Genomic DNA, 14,491 nt, shown 5'->3' on the forward strand with positions numbered 1-14,491 from the left:
AATAGCCAATATTTCTGGCCCAACTCTTTTTAGTATTCAAGCCTGAACATAAACTGTATTTTCTGTTTTAATACCTGTGACTAAGGAAACGTGAACAGGTATGTAAGGAAGAATGAAGGATTACCTACGTTTAAAACAAACACCACCCTGTAGTCTGCAAACTGGCCATGAAAGATATTATGCTACTTAAACTGAGAGAACGGCCATTGGTTTTGTGTTTGTTTGTTTTTTTTTTTTCCCCTGATAGTTTATTTGTTTTAATGGAATAAACCATAGCTTAAGGATCAAGACTAGAAAGAGATTCTTTGGAGGGGAGTTGAATGGGCTGAGATCAGTAGTAGCAGTTTGGCCTCCATCCATCCTGAGCTGTATCTAGGCCATTTTGTTACCATTCAGATTCTGTAAAACTAGTGAACTAACAACCCTATTCTTCCTCCAGGCCCCAAATGAGCTATGAATCCTGCCGTGCTTCTCATTGCTAACAATAGTCTCTGTATTCAGCTCCTCTGGCATGCTGCCTTCTGGGCTTCTCAAAGGACATCCTCTCTGTGCGCTCTTTTATCAGTGAACACCAAGTAATAAGAAAATGCATCCAGATTCCAGCTCCTCTTTGGCAGCAGAATGCAACTAAGCAATACTTCCATCTACCTTTACTGAATTTAGTCACAGTTGCACCTAATTGAAGTCTCTTTCTGGGTGGTAGTTAACTTTGACCCCAGTAAACATGTCCTGCAAGGGTCACAGTAACTGGGCACAGTTTTCTGGGTACTTCTACCCAGCAAATTTCATATTTCAGTTGTAGTGTTCATAGTTTCTTTTGATCTCTTCTTCTGGTGCATTGTGGTTTGAAGCCTTTTGTCTTCCTGTAATGAAAGTTTTATATTTGTTATGAGCAGTACATTTTTTTTTTGTAGGATATTTTTCATTTTCTGTGGTGTGTTTTTTCTTAAGGAAAAAAAAGAAAGATGAAAAAAGGAGTTTTCCTTGTGGACCTTTTCTAGGTTGTCATCAGGTTGCCTAAAGCTGTGAGGGCTGAATTTGATAACATAACTGGTTTCTACTGAAAGAGATGACTTAAGGGCTGAGGGTGGTGGTATGATAAAAATCTGTAAGGCAAGGTTGACACTGAGAGGATAGATATAGGGACAGATTACTATGTCTTCCAGTACAAGAACTAGGGAACACATCATCTATTTAGCAAGAGCAAGTATGAAAAAGGTGATTCTTCACACAATAGAATCATTCGGGCTGGAGGAGACCTTGGGAAGTCTCTAGTCCAAACCCCTGCTCAGAACAGGGTCAGCTGTGAGGTCAGATCAGGTTGCTTGGGGTTTTATGCAGTCAGATCTTGAAAACGTCCACACACACAGGCTCCAAAATCTCCTGGGGCAACCTGTTTGACTGCCTGTCTATCCTTGTGAAAAAGCTTTTTCCTTCTATCAAGTCAGATTCTCTCACTTCAAACTATGCCTATTGCTTCCTGTTTGCCAGCTGTGCACTGCTCTAAAGAGCCTGCCTTTTTTCTTCTCGATAACCTCCTTGCAGGTGCTGTGAGGCTGCCCTTAGGTCCCCTTGAAGTTGTGTCATCTTCAAGCTGAACAAGCCCAAATCCTTTGGCCTCTCCTCACAAGGCAGGCACTTCAGCCACCCATCTTCGTGGCCTTTCACTGAACTTGCTCCGGTTTGTCAATATCTGTCTTGTATTGGGGTCCCCAAAACTGGATGCATTATTCTAGATGCAGTCTAACAAGCACTGAGTAAAGGGGAATAATCACTTCATCTATTAACAGGCTATGGTCCTGTTAATAGAGTACAGGATGCTGTAGGCTGCCTTTGCTGGGCCCATGGCTGGCTAGTGTTCAGCTTGCTACATCAGCGGTAGACTTGTGTGAGTCATTGCTAAAGGTTTGTAAGTCATTATTGTGCATGCAAAACTTCTAAATGCATTCAGAGAGAGACTGGATAAGTACTTGGAAATAAGATCTCTTTGGGATTACAAACCACATGAGGCTGAGTTAATTGCTGAAAAGGCTCATAGTCTGGCTGTGTACTTTAAGGAAATATGCTTGCTTTACTCTTAGTTTTCCCTGGGTGTCCACTTAAGATCAGTGCTGAAGACATGACAGTGAACTAGCTAGATCCTTGTCTGACCAGTTATGTTGTTATAATGTAAATGAAGCTATTACTGAAATATTTTCTAGTTGCAAACTGTTATGTTTACGTTTGTATGCCTATGGTCATCTTGGGTCCATTTTAGTCAGCAGCTAATCCCTAAATTCCTTCTGAGATGATAAACATCCCCAACATGCCCCATGGCAAATTCAGATTTGGGAAAAAACTCAATCTTCCCAGTATCCCAGATCTAGGGAAATTTGTAGTTCAAGCATAAACTATCTTGGATCTTCTAGTAGTTCTAGGAACACTCCCTTGCTCTCCCCCTTTTCCTTTTCCAATCTTTTTAATGCAGTGTAACTAATAAGAAGTAGCATACTGTCTGATCCGATTGTTGGCTGATGCACACACACTGGGAGGAAAGTGACTTGTATTAATTTGCTGTCATTAAAAAAGACAAACACAGAAAGCAGGCATGATCCGAATTGCTGCTTCCGTTTTGTGTTAGTCTTGCAGATTTCGTAACTCCTCCTCCCTCTTGTATAGAAGCAGCTCCTTCATATTTTAAAGTGGGAAAGGAATTTCAGTTTCATGTCAAACAATGTCTGCTTTTTGGGATGTGAGATGAGTATGGTGTTCAATCTGGGTCTCAGAGGGTTTGTCAAGAGAAGAGCATCCTGAAAGGAAAAAGAGCTAGTTTATGAAAACTCCTTTTAAGCACAGAAGCTTGGGTTTTTTTGAGGATTAGGCTGGAAGCTTTGCATTTTTCAGGGCTTTAAGTTTTCTTCATTCTTAGGCAATGTAAAGCTCTTGATAAATAAAAGGATGTTTCAGCAGTCATGTCAAAAAGTATCAGGTCTGTCTTTGTTTTCTCCTAGGAAGGATCCTGTGATGGAATGCTCAAGTGAGCCAGATGATGATGATTAGGTCGTCTGTAATCTTTTTCACCCCCTCCCCCCCCCTTTTTTTTTTAATCAAGCAGGTGTTAGTATTAATAGATGTAGACCTTTTAAACTCGGGGTGTGGAAAATGCAACAACTGGAGCACAGAGATGTGCAAGTGCCAGAGAGTGGGTCTTTAGGAGAATGAGGAGGAAGACTGGTTCTGATTGATGATACTCAGTTTTGTCTAGACTTCTATTTCTTGATGTGTGTGATCGAGTGACAGTAACTCAGAGGCGTCCCTGGGATATCCTGATGTTGCAGATCATTCCATATGCTGTAAGAACATTGGTGTATGTGCTTGAAGGCAGGGGGTGTGTCGATGTCTAGCTTGTTTTTTGTCTCCTGAGCCCTGATTCATTCTTTTGTCTAAGAACTTTTTTTAGGTGTGACACGAAGTGAGATAGGAATAGGAGGAGTAAAATAAAGGTTAGGATAACAATGTGGTTGAAGTTTAAGATTGAGGGTAACTGCATGACAACTTATAACTGGAGAAGGAAGAATCGCTGCTGTCAAGATTGATGCCTTGGTAAATATGGAAGGGCAGAAAGAATAGGGCTGGCACACTACTTGGTACTAGTGCTGTTAATTTATTTCTTTTAATCTGAAAACCATTTATTAATCTTAAATTCAGTCAGATCACTTCTCACTTGATCTTTTTTTTCTCCATTCTTAATTTGTTTGATAATAGTAGCTGGAAATGTTATCATACATTTAGTGTAATAGCAAGGCAAAGAAGCTGTATGCAGTGCATTTAGTGGACAACACCCATAGGAGTAATTAAAAAAAAAAAAATCAGAGAAGCTGGAAATGGGAAACACCTGTTAGATCGTCTCTAGACAACATAGATGTTCCAGCACACCTGGAGTTGATCCACTTCGAGTGATTTGAATAATGAATAGTCAGACAAATCATCCATGCTATTCGGAAGTATATTGCAAAACTAGGTAAAAACTTTAGCTATCTTCACCACTATTGTTGTTCTTAATGTATATGGACACTGTTGCATTTCTTTGTCCTCAAAATATTCTTTTGTCACTCTTTCAATTTTTTTACTCCTAAGAAATTCACTTACAGGAAATTTGGAGTTGCTCAGCATGTGTGGTCTATTTGACCTGTCCAGAAGCAGTTAAGTTGGAAAAACTGTCAGAAGCTTCATTTTTACTCAGCCAATGCACGTCCTTTTGACAGTGTACAGGTATCAACTGATATTTTATTTTCTGTGTTGCCATGTGATAAACTTTTGGAGATCAATAAATAGTCAGAAGCCACTTGAAAGTCCTGGTGCTCTTTTCTGGTTCGTGCAATCTGTATTGTTTGCTTTAACTCCACCTTAGAGCTGGTGTTCAAAGCATGGCTCATTTTCCTCACAAGTGTAGCAAGCATAAATAAACAAGATGTTGAACTGTCTGACTGAGTTAAGGCCTGAAGAGCTATGCCACTGTTGTTTCCCTGACCAGAAACTGAGTAGTCAAATATGCAGTTTACTTGAAGTTGTGAACATGTGGGAGAAACCTTAATCTTTGGGGAAGCGATCAGATTAATCTGACCAGATTTCATGCAAAACCTCCAATCTATTTTGTGGGAGTCTTCTATTGGCACAGAAATTGGTCTTAGCAGCTCTTCCTTGTTACTTTGTTCATCTCCACTTGCTAGGGCAGAATAGCTCTCTATATACCATGTTTTTGGGAACTGCATTTTCATTATGTGACCAAATAATGATGCTTCCTGCTGCAGTAAATTTAATCTCCTTACTGAGTTTCTGCAGATGTATGCCTGATCTTTTCTCACTTGCTTGCATGCCAGTATTCTAACTTGAATTCCTTTAGTAGTGCTTTTTTCTGGTTCAAATAGTAAATGAACCACCTAGTCCAGGTACAATGAGATAAGGGTCACCATTACTTACTTTTTCTTATTTCTGTGAGTGTCAAAACTTATGCCTTTTCTTATTGAGACTTTGTGGGAATCTTTGAATGTCTTGCATAAACTTCATTATTTCTTCTTCATAGGTCTTCATTATTTAATTGCCCCTTTAAAGGACTGCTAATTACAGGTGCTACCAAGGTTTCTTTCCTGATGTGAATTGGGTCTTGCTTTTCTCATGTAACAGCTACCTGCAGTCACGTACAATGTGTTACTGGTTCCATCCTTTGACAATATTACTTCTTGAAAATAACCCAAATTTCAGTTTCCTGCCAAGAAAGAAGAGCAAAATGTCATCATCACAAATTTTCTTGTAGTTGAACTGATAGCTTCTTGTTAGAAAGCAGAAGGTTATGATTATTAATAAACATGGCAGGACCTTTACACCAGCATATGAAGTACCCCAAGAGACTCATCAGAACTACTGGACTAAGCAGAAAATATAGTAGGACCATAAAGGAGGCATAAAACGGGCAATGGGGGAGAGTCCAAAAAAACAAGGAATGGGTAAGGAAAATGCAATAGGGTTCTTTTGTTTGTATACTTACAAGTCTTTGACTTTAAAAATTGTGTCTTCCATTTGTCCTTTTATTGAGGAATGTAAAAGTAAGTTTCCAGTCCTTTACAAAAATGTTAAGTAGTAAAACAATATCTATACTTTTTTAAGAATTCTATGCAAGAGAATAAAGACATGATAATTGAGGGAAAGGTATATGCCTTGTCTTGCATTTTATTTTAGGTAGGAAGTTGTTATTATTAGGTTTAAGTACCTCATGTTTTTTTGCAAATTACCACCACAATCAGGATATTTATGTTTGTACGCAATACAAACATAAATGTATTGGGTACAAACATTAATATCCTCATTGTGGTGGTAATTCGCCAAAAAAATGGGTGCTCTGCAGAGAGCACCCAGTGTGGGAGGAGGCCGTGAACTGTCCTGTGTGCGGTCACAGATGGCTCTGATGTGGATGAAAACAGCCCACCATGTGCCAAAACTTCAACCTGTCAGAGGAGCACATGGTGCTGCTGCTTGGACACATTTAAGAAAGGGTGATAGCCCCTGGGGGCAGGAGGTGGTGTGGGAGGGTTCATGGAGGATGCACAAAGGGAGGAGCCATGCGAGGGGGCACCAAAGCATAAACAGGAGGGGATGCAGAAGAAGGTTCAGAGGGAGGCACATGGAAGGGGACATGGGTGGGGACATGCCGCAGACACACTCTTGGAAGAAGGCATGCTGTGTTGGATGAGGCATGCCTCTGAGGGGACTGCAGCCCAGGGCAGGGACACCCCTGAAGGTATTGGGCCTGTGGGCAACCTGTGCCAGAGCAGGGACACCCCTGAGGGACTGCGGCTAGTGGAGGAACACACAGAGGAGCAGGGACACCCCTGAGGGACTGGGGCCTGTGGAGAGAGAGACCGGTACAGGAGCAGCCATACCTCTGAGGGACTGGGGCCTGTGGAGGGACCCGCATAGCAGCAGGTACACCCCTGAGGGGACTGGGGCCTGTAGGAGGCACCTGCAGGAGCAGGGACACCCTGAGGGGCTGCAGCTCATCAATAACCCATGCTGGAGCACAGAAAGTAAGTAAGAATTGAGGAATGTCAGAAAAAAAACCTTTGTGCACTGATCCTGACCTCGTGCAACACCTGTTGTCTTACTACAGCCCAGAGGGAGGGGAGATTAGGAAGGGGGAGAAGAGCTGGTGGACTACAGTTGAGCCTGGGGAAGGGGCAGGAAAGGTATTTTCCCTAAGTGTTTCTTTAATTGTTTGTTGTCTTTGTTTCCCACTGCCTGAATCGGTAACTAAAAGTTTATGTTAATTGTCAATAAAACTAATTAAGGGAGATTACCCTAGTTGAGATTGTTTTGCCTGTGACAATGTTGTCATGAAGGGATGCGGGACCCTGGTCATAAATTTTGCTGTTAGCTCGGGTAATTATTGTAGCTTTTAAATTGGCCTGGGTTCCTCATAATTTTCATCTTAAAAGTACTTTTTAGTTGTCAAAATCTGAACTGTGGCATTTGTAGAATGTTAAACTCATACTCACATCCCAGTGCGCAGTTGCTGTGGTTAACCCTTCAATATATAAACGTTGCTATAATACCTGACAAATGTTATATTTTCCTGGCCACAGTGAAACGAGTGTATGTGGTGTGCTGTAGCTGAAGCAAAATGGACTGTTGGTGGCTTAGTAGATGCAAATAGAGAATTTGCAATAGAATGTTTAATATGGGGAGATTCACAGGATCCCTAAGGCACAAAAGAAGTTATATCTTGTGCAGATGTGACAGAAGTGTTTTCTACTGCTTTACAGGATTAATTTTAGGCAGGATATAGCTGCTGCAGTTGTACTATGTTGATTGAAGGATACTCTTCCTTAAGATAGGTTTTTGAAGTCTTTGGGCGATGATGAGGAAAAAGAGATAACTGATTTAAAATTATAGGTAGTGGTGCCAAATTCAACTAAATGTTTCTTAGCACAACTCACTAGGAGGCTTTATTTGCTGTGGCTTATAATATTGCTCATAACTTCTCTATTAGGAATTTTTCATGAGGAGTGTTTGCCTCAAACTATTTTGTTTTGACTGAAACTAAATAATCAAACAGCTCTGTCCATGAATATAGCTAGCAAATACATAATTTGCCTAAGCTAGATATGCAGACTTTAAATAACAGTATCGTCATGTGTGTTGCACCATATCCATCTCTCTGATTTTTAAGTCTCTAAACACCAAAGTTGTAAGTTATAGTTACAAGTTATGTCATTTCTGGGAAAAGTCAACTGCCACTCTGCCAAACTGTAAGTTTATGAGTTTTTAAGCTTTGTGTATGCTAAATATGTGGTGGCATCCTAGTAGCTTAACCCTGCGGGGAGTGTTCCCTCTCCATATATTTCTTCACTTCTCTGAGCTCCCAATGCTGACCAAATTCCGCATACAGCATCCCAGTAGAGTAGCTGAACATATTCTGTTCTCATTTTTTCTCACATGTCGGTACAGTAAATCTGGCCCAGGGCACTTTGAGAAGTGGGATTTCTCACAGCTGACTGGGGAAATAATTTTGTGTGCTCATATCTTTTTTTTTTTCCCCCCCCTTCTTTTTTTGCACAGTATAGGTTGAAGTTAGTGTTATATAGTTGAAGTGGTGAAGCATTGTAACAATAAATACAATGGAATCAATCAGTTCCTCAGACTTTTCTATTTTCAGGGCACAGTTGGTGTTGTATTTATTAAAGGAGGTATATAACTAAGCCTTGAACAATGAGGAAAAACTAAGTATCAAGTGGCTGCTTATTAACAGCGTATTATCCATTGTCTGTCTTGAATAGAAAGTGTCTTGGAAAAAAATGTGTGCTCTTGTGTAATAAAGAGGTCTGTAACAAAGCTTAGGTGCAATGAGAAGATCTCAAGCTGAACAGACTCATTTCATCAGCTTTTTTCTTAAGTGAGTTCTTCACTTAATTAGTCTACAATTCTCTGCAAGACTACAAAGAAAGGAGAGTTACTGATTTAAGATCAGAAGGGACCTGTAGAGGTAAACTAGTCCAACCTGCTCACTCACACCAGCTTAAAACAAGGCCAACCAGATAGAGTTGTTCAGGCCTTGTCAAGTTCTGGTGAAGCTGAAATCTCCTTTCCTGAAGTCCAGGGCTGTAATTCTACTGTTTGTCTTGTTCAATTCCCTTTGAATTTTAAACTTATGGTTGCTGCAGTCAAATAGAAGCATTTAAATCAAGTGTGCTTGTGTTGTGTTTTGGTGTTTTTTTGGTGTTTTTTTTAATGGGATTGCAGTGTGATAGTAACTCTTGTTATCCTTCCTCTTCCACTTTTATTTGATGTCTGCACCTTATGTTTTCAGACTGGAGTGACTATTTTGTTCGTACTTTGGGGGGAAAAAAGTGGTACTGGTGCAATGTCAATATGCTATCTCTTTCCAAACAAGGCAATGGGTATCCTGTATACCCTCAAAAAGGCGGGGAAGGGAAGGGACATTGACGTACCCAACAAAGAAGTGGCCAATCTATCATTATGCAGATAACTGACCTGGACAATAAGGAAACAACTGCTGGCCACCAGGCTTCAGTTAACAGGCTAGTTTGGGGAGTGCTACTCTGGTTGTTGCATCTGAATGATCTTCATGCACAAACCCAAAGTACTGAATATCTTAAAGTTAGGCCTAGAAGCAAAAATCTGTGTTCTGTGAGGAGACAATGAGCTCCGCTAAGCAGTGAAGTCCCATGACAGGCCTATGAAGACATAATTGGTTCTCACTGGCTCTCATAAGAGCACTGACATGCTCTACCTGCAGCCAAATAGTTCTTAGAGAGGCAAAGAAATCATTTGTCTTCATAAATAGCAAAAAACTCTCTTCCAAGCTTGTCTTCTCTGCTGAAGGGCCTGATAACCAGTACAAAGAAAAAGAGAACTTGTAATTCAAGTGAGAATAGTTTTGGAAAGTGGGTTTTAATCTGTGAAGCCATCAACGAATTAACTCATTAACTCCGTCTTGTTTTACTTAACACATCGCTATGCCTTGTTTTAGTCTGTAATGCAATACACACAACTTCTAGAACAAACTGATAAACTGAGGGCAGATATTTGTAGTGTAGTTTATAGTGGGCTGTTGATATACTTGTGCATGGTGGGAAGCCATAGATACTTCACTACCTGGTCATCTCCAACTGTCTCTCTAACCAAGAGATTACAGACACAGTTGGAGATGCATTTAAACAGAAAAACAAAACCCCTTTCTACATATTTTTCAATAGTCGTGCACCCTCCATCTTGAGTTCAAAACTGAATGAGGAGATAGGGTTCAGTCTGTAAAATTAATCTTTCTGGAACTGAAATGATGTATGTGCACAGTTCCAGTATGCCAACATGCTCTTTTGTTAATTCAGAATTATGAGTGAAATTTCCTACCTGACCCTGATTTCAGACACATTTGTTTGAGTTTACTGTGCATGTTCTGGTGGGTATGCACAGACCTGGAAGGAATGAAACGTGGATTCATTTTTACTCTGTCATTGAGTCAGCTGTTCGCGAATCATTTCCCGTCTGTGTGCCTGAGTTTTTGATGTCTGTTTTTGGTAATGTGTGCTGAGATGTCTAGAGGAAGCCTCTTAAGCAAGGGTGACGAGTATCTATTATTTCTACTAATATGTAGTATTTGTTTGGAATTCAGGTCATAAAGAGCTTTAGTGGAGCTGCAGCTTTGTAGGCAAGTGTAGGAGTTACCCAGATATGATCCCACCTTTTTCTGTACCTAATTACATTTACTATGTTTGGGGTTGCTTGATACATGTTGCTGATTGGTATATGGTAGGGGGAAAAAACAAAGTCATCAGTTGTAGTTTTGCTCAGACTGGAAAATGTACCCAGTACATTGCCTGTACTTTCTACAGATGTTTCATCCCTGATGCAGTAAGGGGAGCTGGTTATTTTTGCTCACTATTCTGTAGCTTGTGACCCGTTGTAACAGCGCTCAGAAAATGAGGTGCAGTAAGTGGCTGAAGCATTGAGAAGTGTTGTTCCTGTCCTGCCTGTAGATATGGGTCTAAGACAGCAATTTTAACCGTATTTTCCAAGAAGCTCAGGGGCTGCTTTTATAACTACTGAGTTATAAAATCCTGCTCCTAACTCAGAGCATTGAGTACAAGTGAGAATGTGAACGCTGAACACTTGCTTCTCAGCTTCTTCATCTGTGACAATAATTCCTCACTTGCACGTCTGTCTTGCTCAGCTCAGATGGCCCTCGCTAATGTGGGAGGACAGCGTTCAGGTTTGGTGTTGCCCTTAAAAATAAGGTCAAGGAACAAATTCCCAGGCTCACTGTAAAGATGAACAATGCTGGAAATATGTGGACTAGATATCCAAAATTCTTCAGAAGTGTTGAGAAAAGGATAGTCTCCCACTATGTGTGTGAATAGTCTTCAGCTGAAGACAAGCCTGGCCTCAAAGAAGGCTTCCAAATATTCCCTTTGAATCCCCATACAAGATTGAATCCCATGCTTCTGAAACAGGTGTGGCTTGGTTTTTGTTCCCCAACAGCAGTGTCCTATCTGGCATTGTCTGAGATATTAACAATAATGAAATCATTCATTCTTGATAAGCTCTTCACTTACCTTTGTCTTAAATGCTGCTTGTCTTTATTTAGGAACTAGTAAAATGTACTTCATCAGGTTGTATCCAGAATAAATTTCTTGAGTGATTTATACCTTAAGAGGAAGCTTGCTTGTTTGTTTGTAGTTCCCCTGCTGTGATGTATGTAGGAAGATGAGGATGTTCTGAATAACATACATGCACATTTAGGTGACTCTCTGGAAGTGTTTGTGAGTCTCGAGTCCATCCTGATCTGAAGGATGAACTTTCCATAAGGAGGGAATTAAGTTGTTTGTTATTGAGTCTAATGGTGCACAGCTAATGGTGAAGGAACAGATATGTTTTGTCTGATAAAAAGCTATTTCACCTTCATATCTCCTTCTGTCAGAAAAAGTATCTAGCATTCCAGAGCCGTTGCTCTACAAAGGAAAACACAATTTTATAGATTGAAGAATACATGTGAGAAGTTGGAGAGGACAGTCTGAAGCACCATTTCATGTGTGTCTTATAACACGTATGGAATAAATTCCAATATCAAAGAGGGCTCATGATGTCATTTGTCATGAAATAGAAGGGTTTTAGTACGTGTTGTCCTCTTCTGTTACCTGGTTGAGCCTGGAAATACATATTTCCATCATCTACTCTATTAATAAATTTTCCTGGAGTCATCTTGTACTATCAGTAGCCTGGCCAGCAGGAGGCATTAATTTCACCCCTTTAACTAATGAAGGTATATCACAGAATCACAGAATCGTATAGGTTGGAAAAGACCTTTAAGATAATCGAGTCCAACCATATGCTTGCTTATATTCCTCTCGGAAGTCATAGCTTTATTACCAGAGTTGGCAAATAAATAAATGAAATGGGTAACTAATACTTTTTTCTTCGGTTTTGTGTTTTGTAGCTGGTGCCACGTATATATTTGGGAAGAGTGGAGGTCTCATCCTGTACACCTGGCCAGCTAATGATAGACCGAGCACAAGGACAGACCGTCTTGCTGTGGGCTTCAGCACAACAGTGAAAGATGGCATTCTTGTTCGGATTGACAGTGCCCCTGGGCTTGGTGATTTTCTGCAGCTGCACATAGTGAGTATAGATAGGCCCATGTCTATGCCAGACCTGGGTTTCTGTTATCTGAATATGCATTTGAAGAAAACTATTACTATAAAGTAGTATATATCATACTCTGCACTTTCTATATCTTCAGCACTCATCAAATTAACCTGCCTTAGGTAGTTCTTCAGGGTTTTGTAGAATTACTGAATGGGATGCACGGGGAACCAAGTCTGGGTGCCAGAACAAAGGGGCGGGGGGGACACCAAACCAAGCAAAAAAAAAAAAAAAAAAAAAAAGCCTTATGAGATTCAATAGCAGTAAGGTTTATTTAAAAAATGTAGAAATATTTAAATATTTTGTGGCAGTGTTAATCTACTGTGGCATATGCACAGTCCTGACTATATCTGAATTTATGGTGGAGAGTATTCCTGTTCTCAGAAGGCGAAGAATGAAATGGAGGGATAGGTTTTGGGTTTTTTTTCCTCACTGAGAAAGTTAAGTGAGAACTTGAACAGATCCTCAAGCTGATATGACTGATGCTTGCTTTAGCAAGATAGTTCAAAAGAATAAGAACTTAATGTTGTTAGCACAACATGGCTTTGTGAGAAGAAAACAGACTTTTTTGTGAGAGCAAATATTAAAGTAGGGAAACTTGAATGAAGGTGGCTTTAGGGAGAAATGAATTGTTTGAGAAAATGAGAACACTAGGACTGGAAACTTTTGGAGTTTGTTATTTTATGTGACGCTGGGGGGGTGGGGGGGGGTGTTTGCTTTGTTTTCCTTTGTAAACAATGTAGCCAAGAAGCTTACTAGAGGTAGAAGCTGGTCATGTTACTCGATGCTCAGATTATTTCCAATGTCTTATGCATTAATTCACAGTGGAAGGGGAATGGGCCATTTGCAGGTTTTGAATGACCTGGGGAGTTGTTGACATTTCACTGGAACTTCAAGATATAAGTAAACAGGAGGAATGCCAGGGGCCAAAACACACACCTAATGTGAATGACTGAGGGTCTTAATCTGCTGCTGGAATTTGCCATGTTCAGAATCATGTTGAAGCACTGGATTTATTGCAGGGTGGTTCTGAAACAAGGGTCAGGGCTAGTACTCGTTGCCAGCATTTTACATGGTTTTATTTTGAATTTTATTGTAAAATTCAGATTCATTTGAATGGGCTAGAATATGGCCTTGAGCCATTAGACTGTCACCAATTCTGGTTTCTCTCTTTTTGTGATATATCCAAATTTTTAGTTTGTGCTTTGTGCTGGAATGAAAGTGAGATCAAATCCTGGCATTTTTTTAAGAAAAACACTTTTTCTTGCTCTCTTAAAAACAAAACAAAAAGAATGCTAGAAGGCTTTGTAAAGTGAGCAATGCTAAGCCTAATGGGTTGAAATTCTGTAACTCACATTAAGCAAAAGTGGTTGGATATGTCTGAGCAAGAGAATGTCTATTCTTCAGATGTATTAACAACATGTGTAAAATGCTATCTGTTAACTGAAGAACAGTATGCCTGGCTTGTGAGGAGAGGTGCAGAGATGTGAATTTGTTCAGTCTTAGAAAAAGAAGTCTAAGATGAGATCTTGTTGCTCTTGGCTGCCTAATGGGATGTTACAGAGAAAATGGAAGTCAGGCTCCTCTTTGTGGTACTCAATGGAAGGAAGAGGGGAAATGGACACAAGTAGCAAAAAGGAAATTTTAATCCTGCATTAAGATAAGAACTTGCACAATGAGTCTTTTCAGTATTAATGATGAAGGCACATCATTTTTCTCTATTCCCTGGTCTCAAATATTATCAACTCTACCCTTAAAAATTAGTCCAAATGAACTTTTTAATGAGTGATCTTTTTTTAACTTTATAACCAATTTTGCTGTATAGATTGAAACAAATGAAACAAATTGAACCTGAAGTGTAAGCGTTCATTAAAAAAAAAAAAAAAAAATAGTAAGTTCATGACTTTTCCTTTCCAGTCAGTTTTGGAAAGGAAATGAATGAAAGTTTTTCTGCTTCCTCCCCATATATTTTGTTCAAACTACTCTGAATGGCATGATGCTAGTTTCACATTATTTCAGATATCTAAATCAAAGCTATTAATTGTGGCTGATATTAATGCTAAAAGTTCTGTTGACTGCTTCCTGTGTAGTTTGGCCAATTTTGTCCCTGAAGATGTTCACTAGCAGCAAATATAGAACTCGTTCAGCTTCAATTTCTCTTGTTCTTTTGTGGTCAGGATGGATTAGGAGGATTTGTGAGCCATTCATGAGGAGCAAAGGCATGCTGCTGTGCTCTTCTGGGTATGGTATTACTGTTCATCATACATATCACTGACTCTACCTAAATGTTCAAATAAAG

General features: G+C 39.9%; 1 protein-coding gene across 12 annotated transcripts in view; it reads left to right on the forward strand.

Annotated features, from left to right (window-relative positions):
- The window catches only part of NRXN3 (neurexin 3), a 984,600-nt gene that overhangs the window by 707,757 nt on the left and 262,352 nt on the right, over positions 1-14,491 (forward strand). For all 12 annotated transcript variants that reach the window (XM_072864172.1, XM_072864170.1, XM_072864171.1 and 9 more), the window contains one exon: positions 11,987-12,168. In XM_072864172.1, coding sequence (XP_072720273.1) covers positions 11,987-12,168 — 182 coding nt within the window. The remainder of the gene's footprint in view (positions 1-11,986; positions 12,169-14,491) is intronic.

Source organism: Ciconia boyciana, chromosome 6, assembly GCF_034638445.1.
Source record: "Ciconia boyciana chromosome 6, ASM3463844v1, whole genome shotgun sequence".
Lineage (NCBI taxonomy): Eukaryota > Metazoa > Chordata > Aves > Ciconiiformes > Ciconiidae > Ciconia > Ciconia boyciana.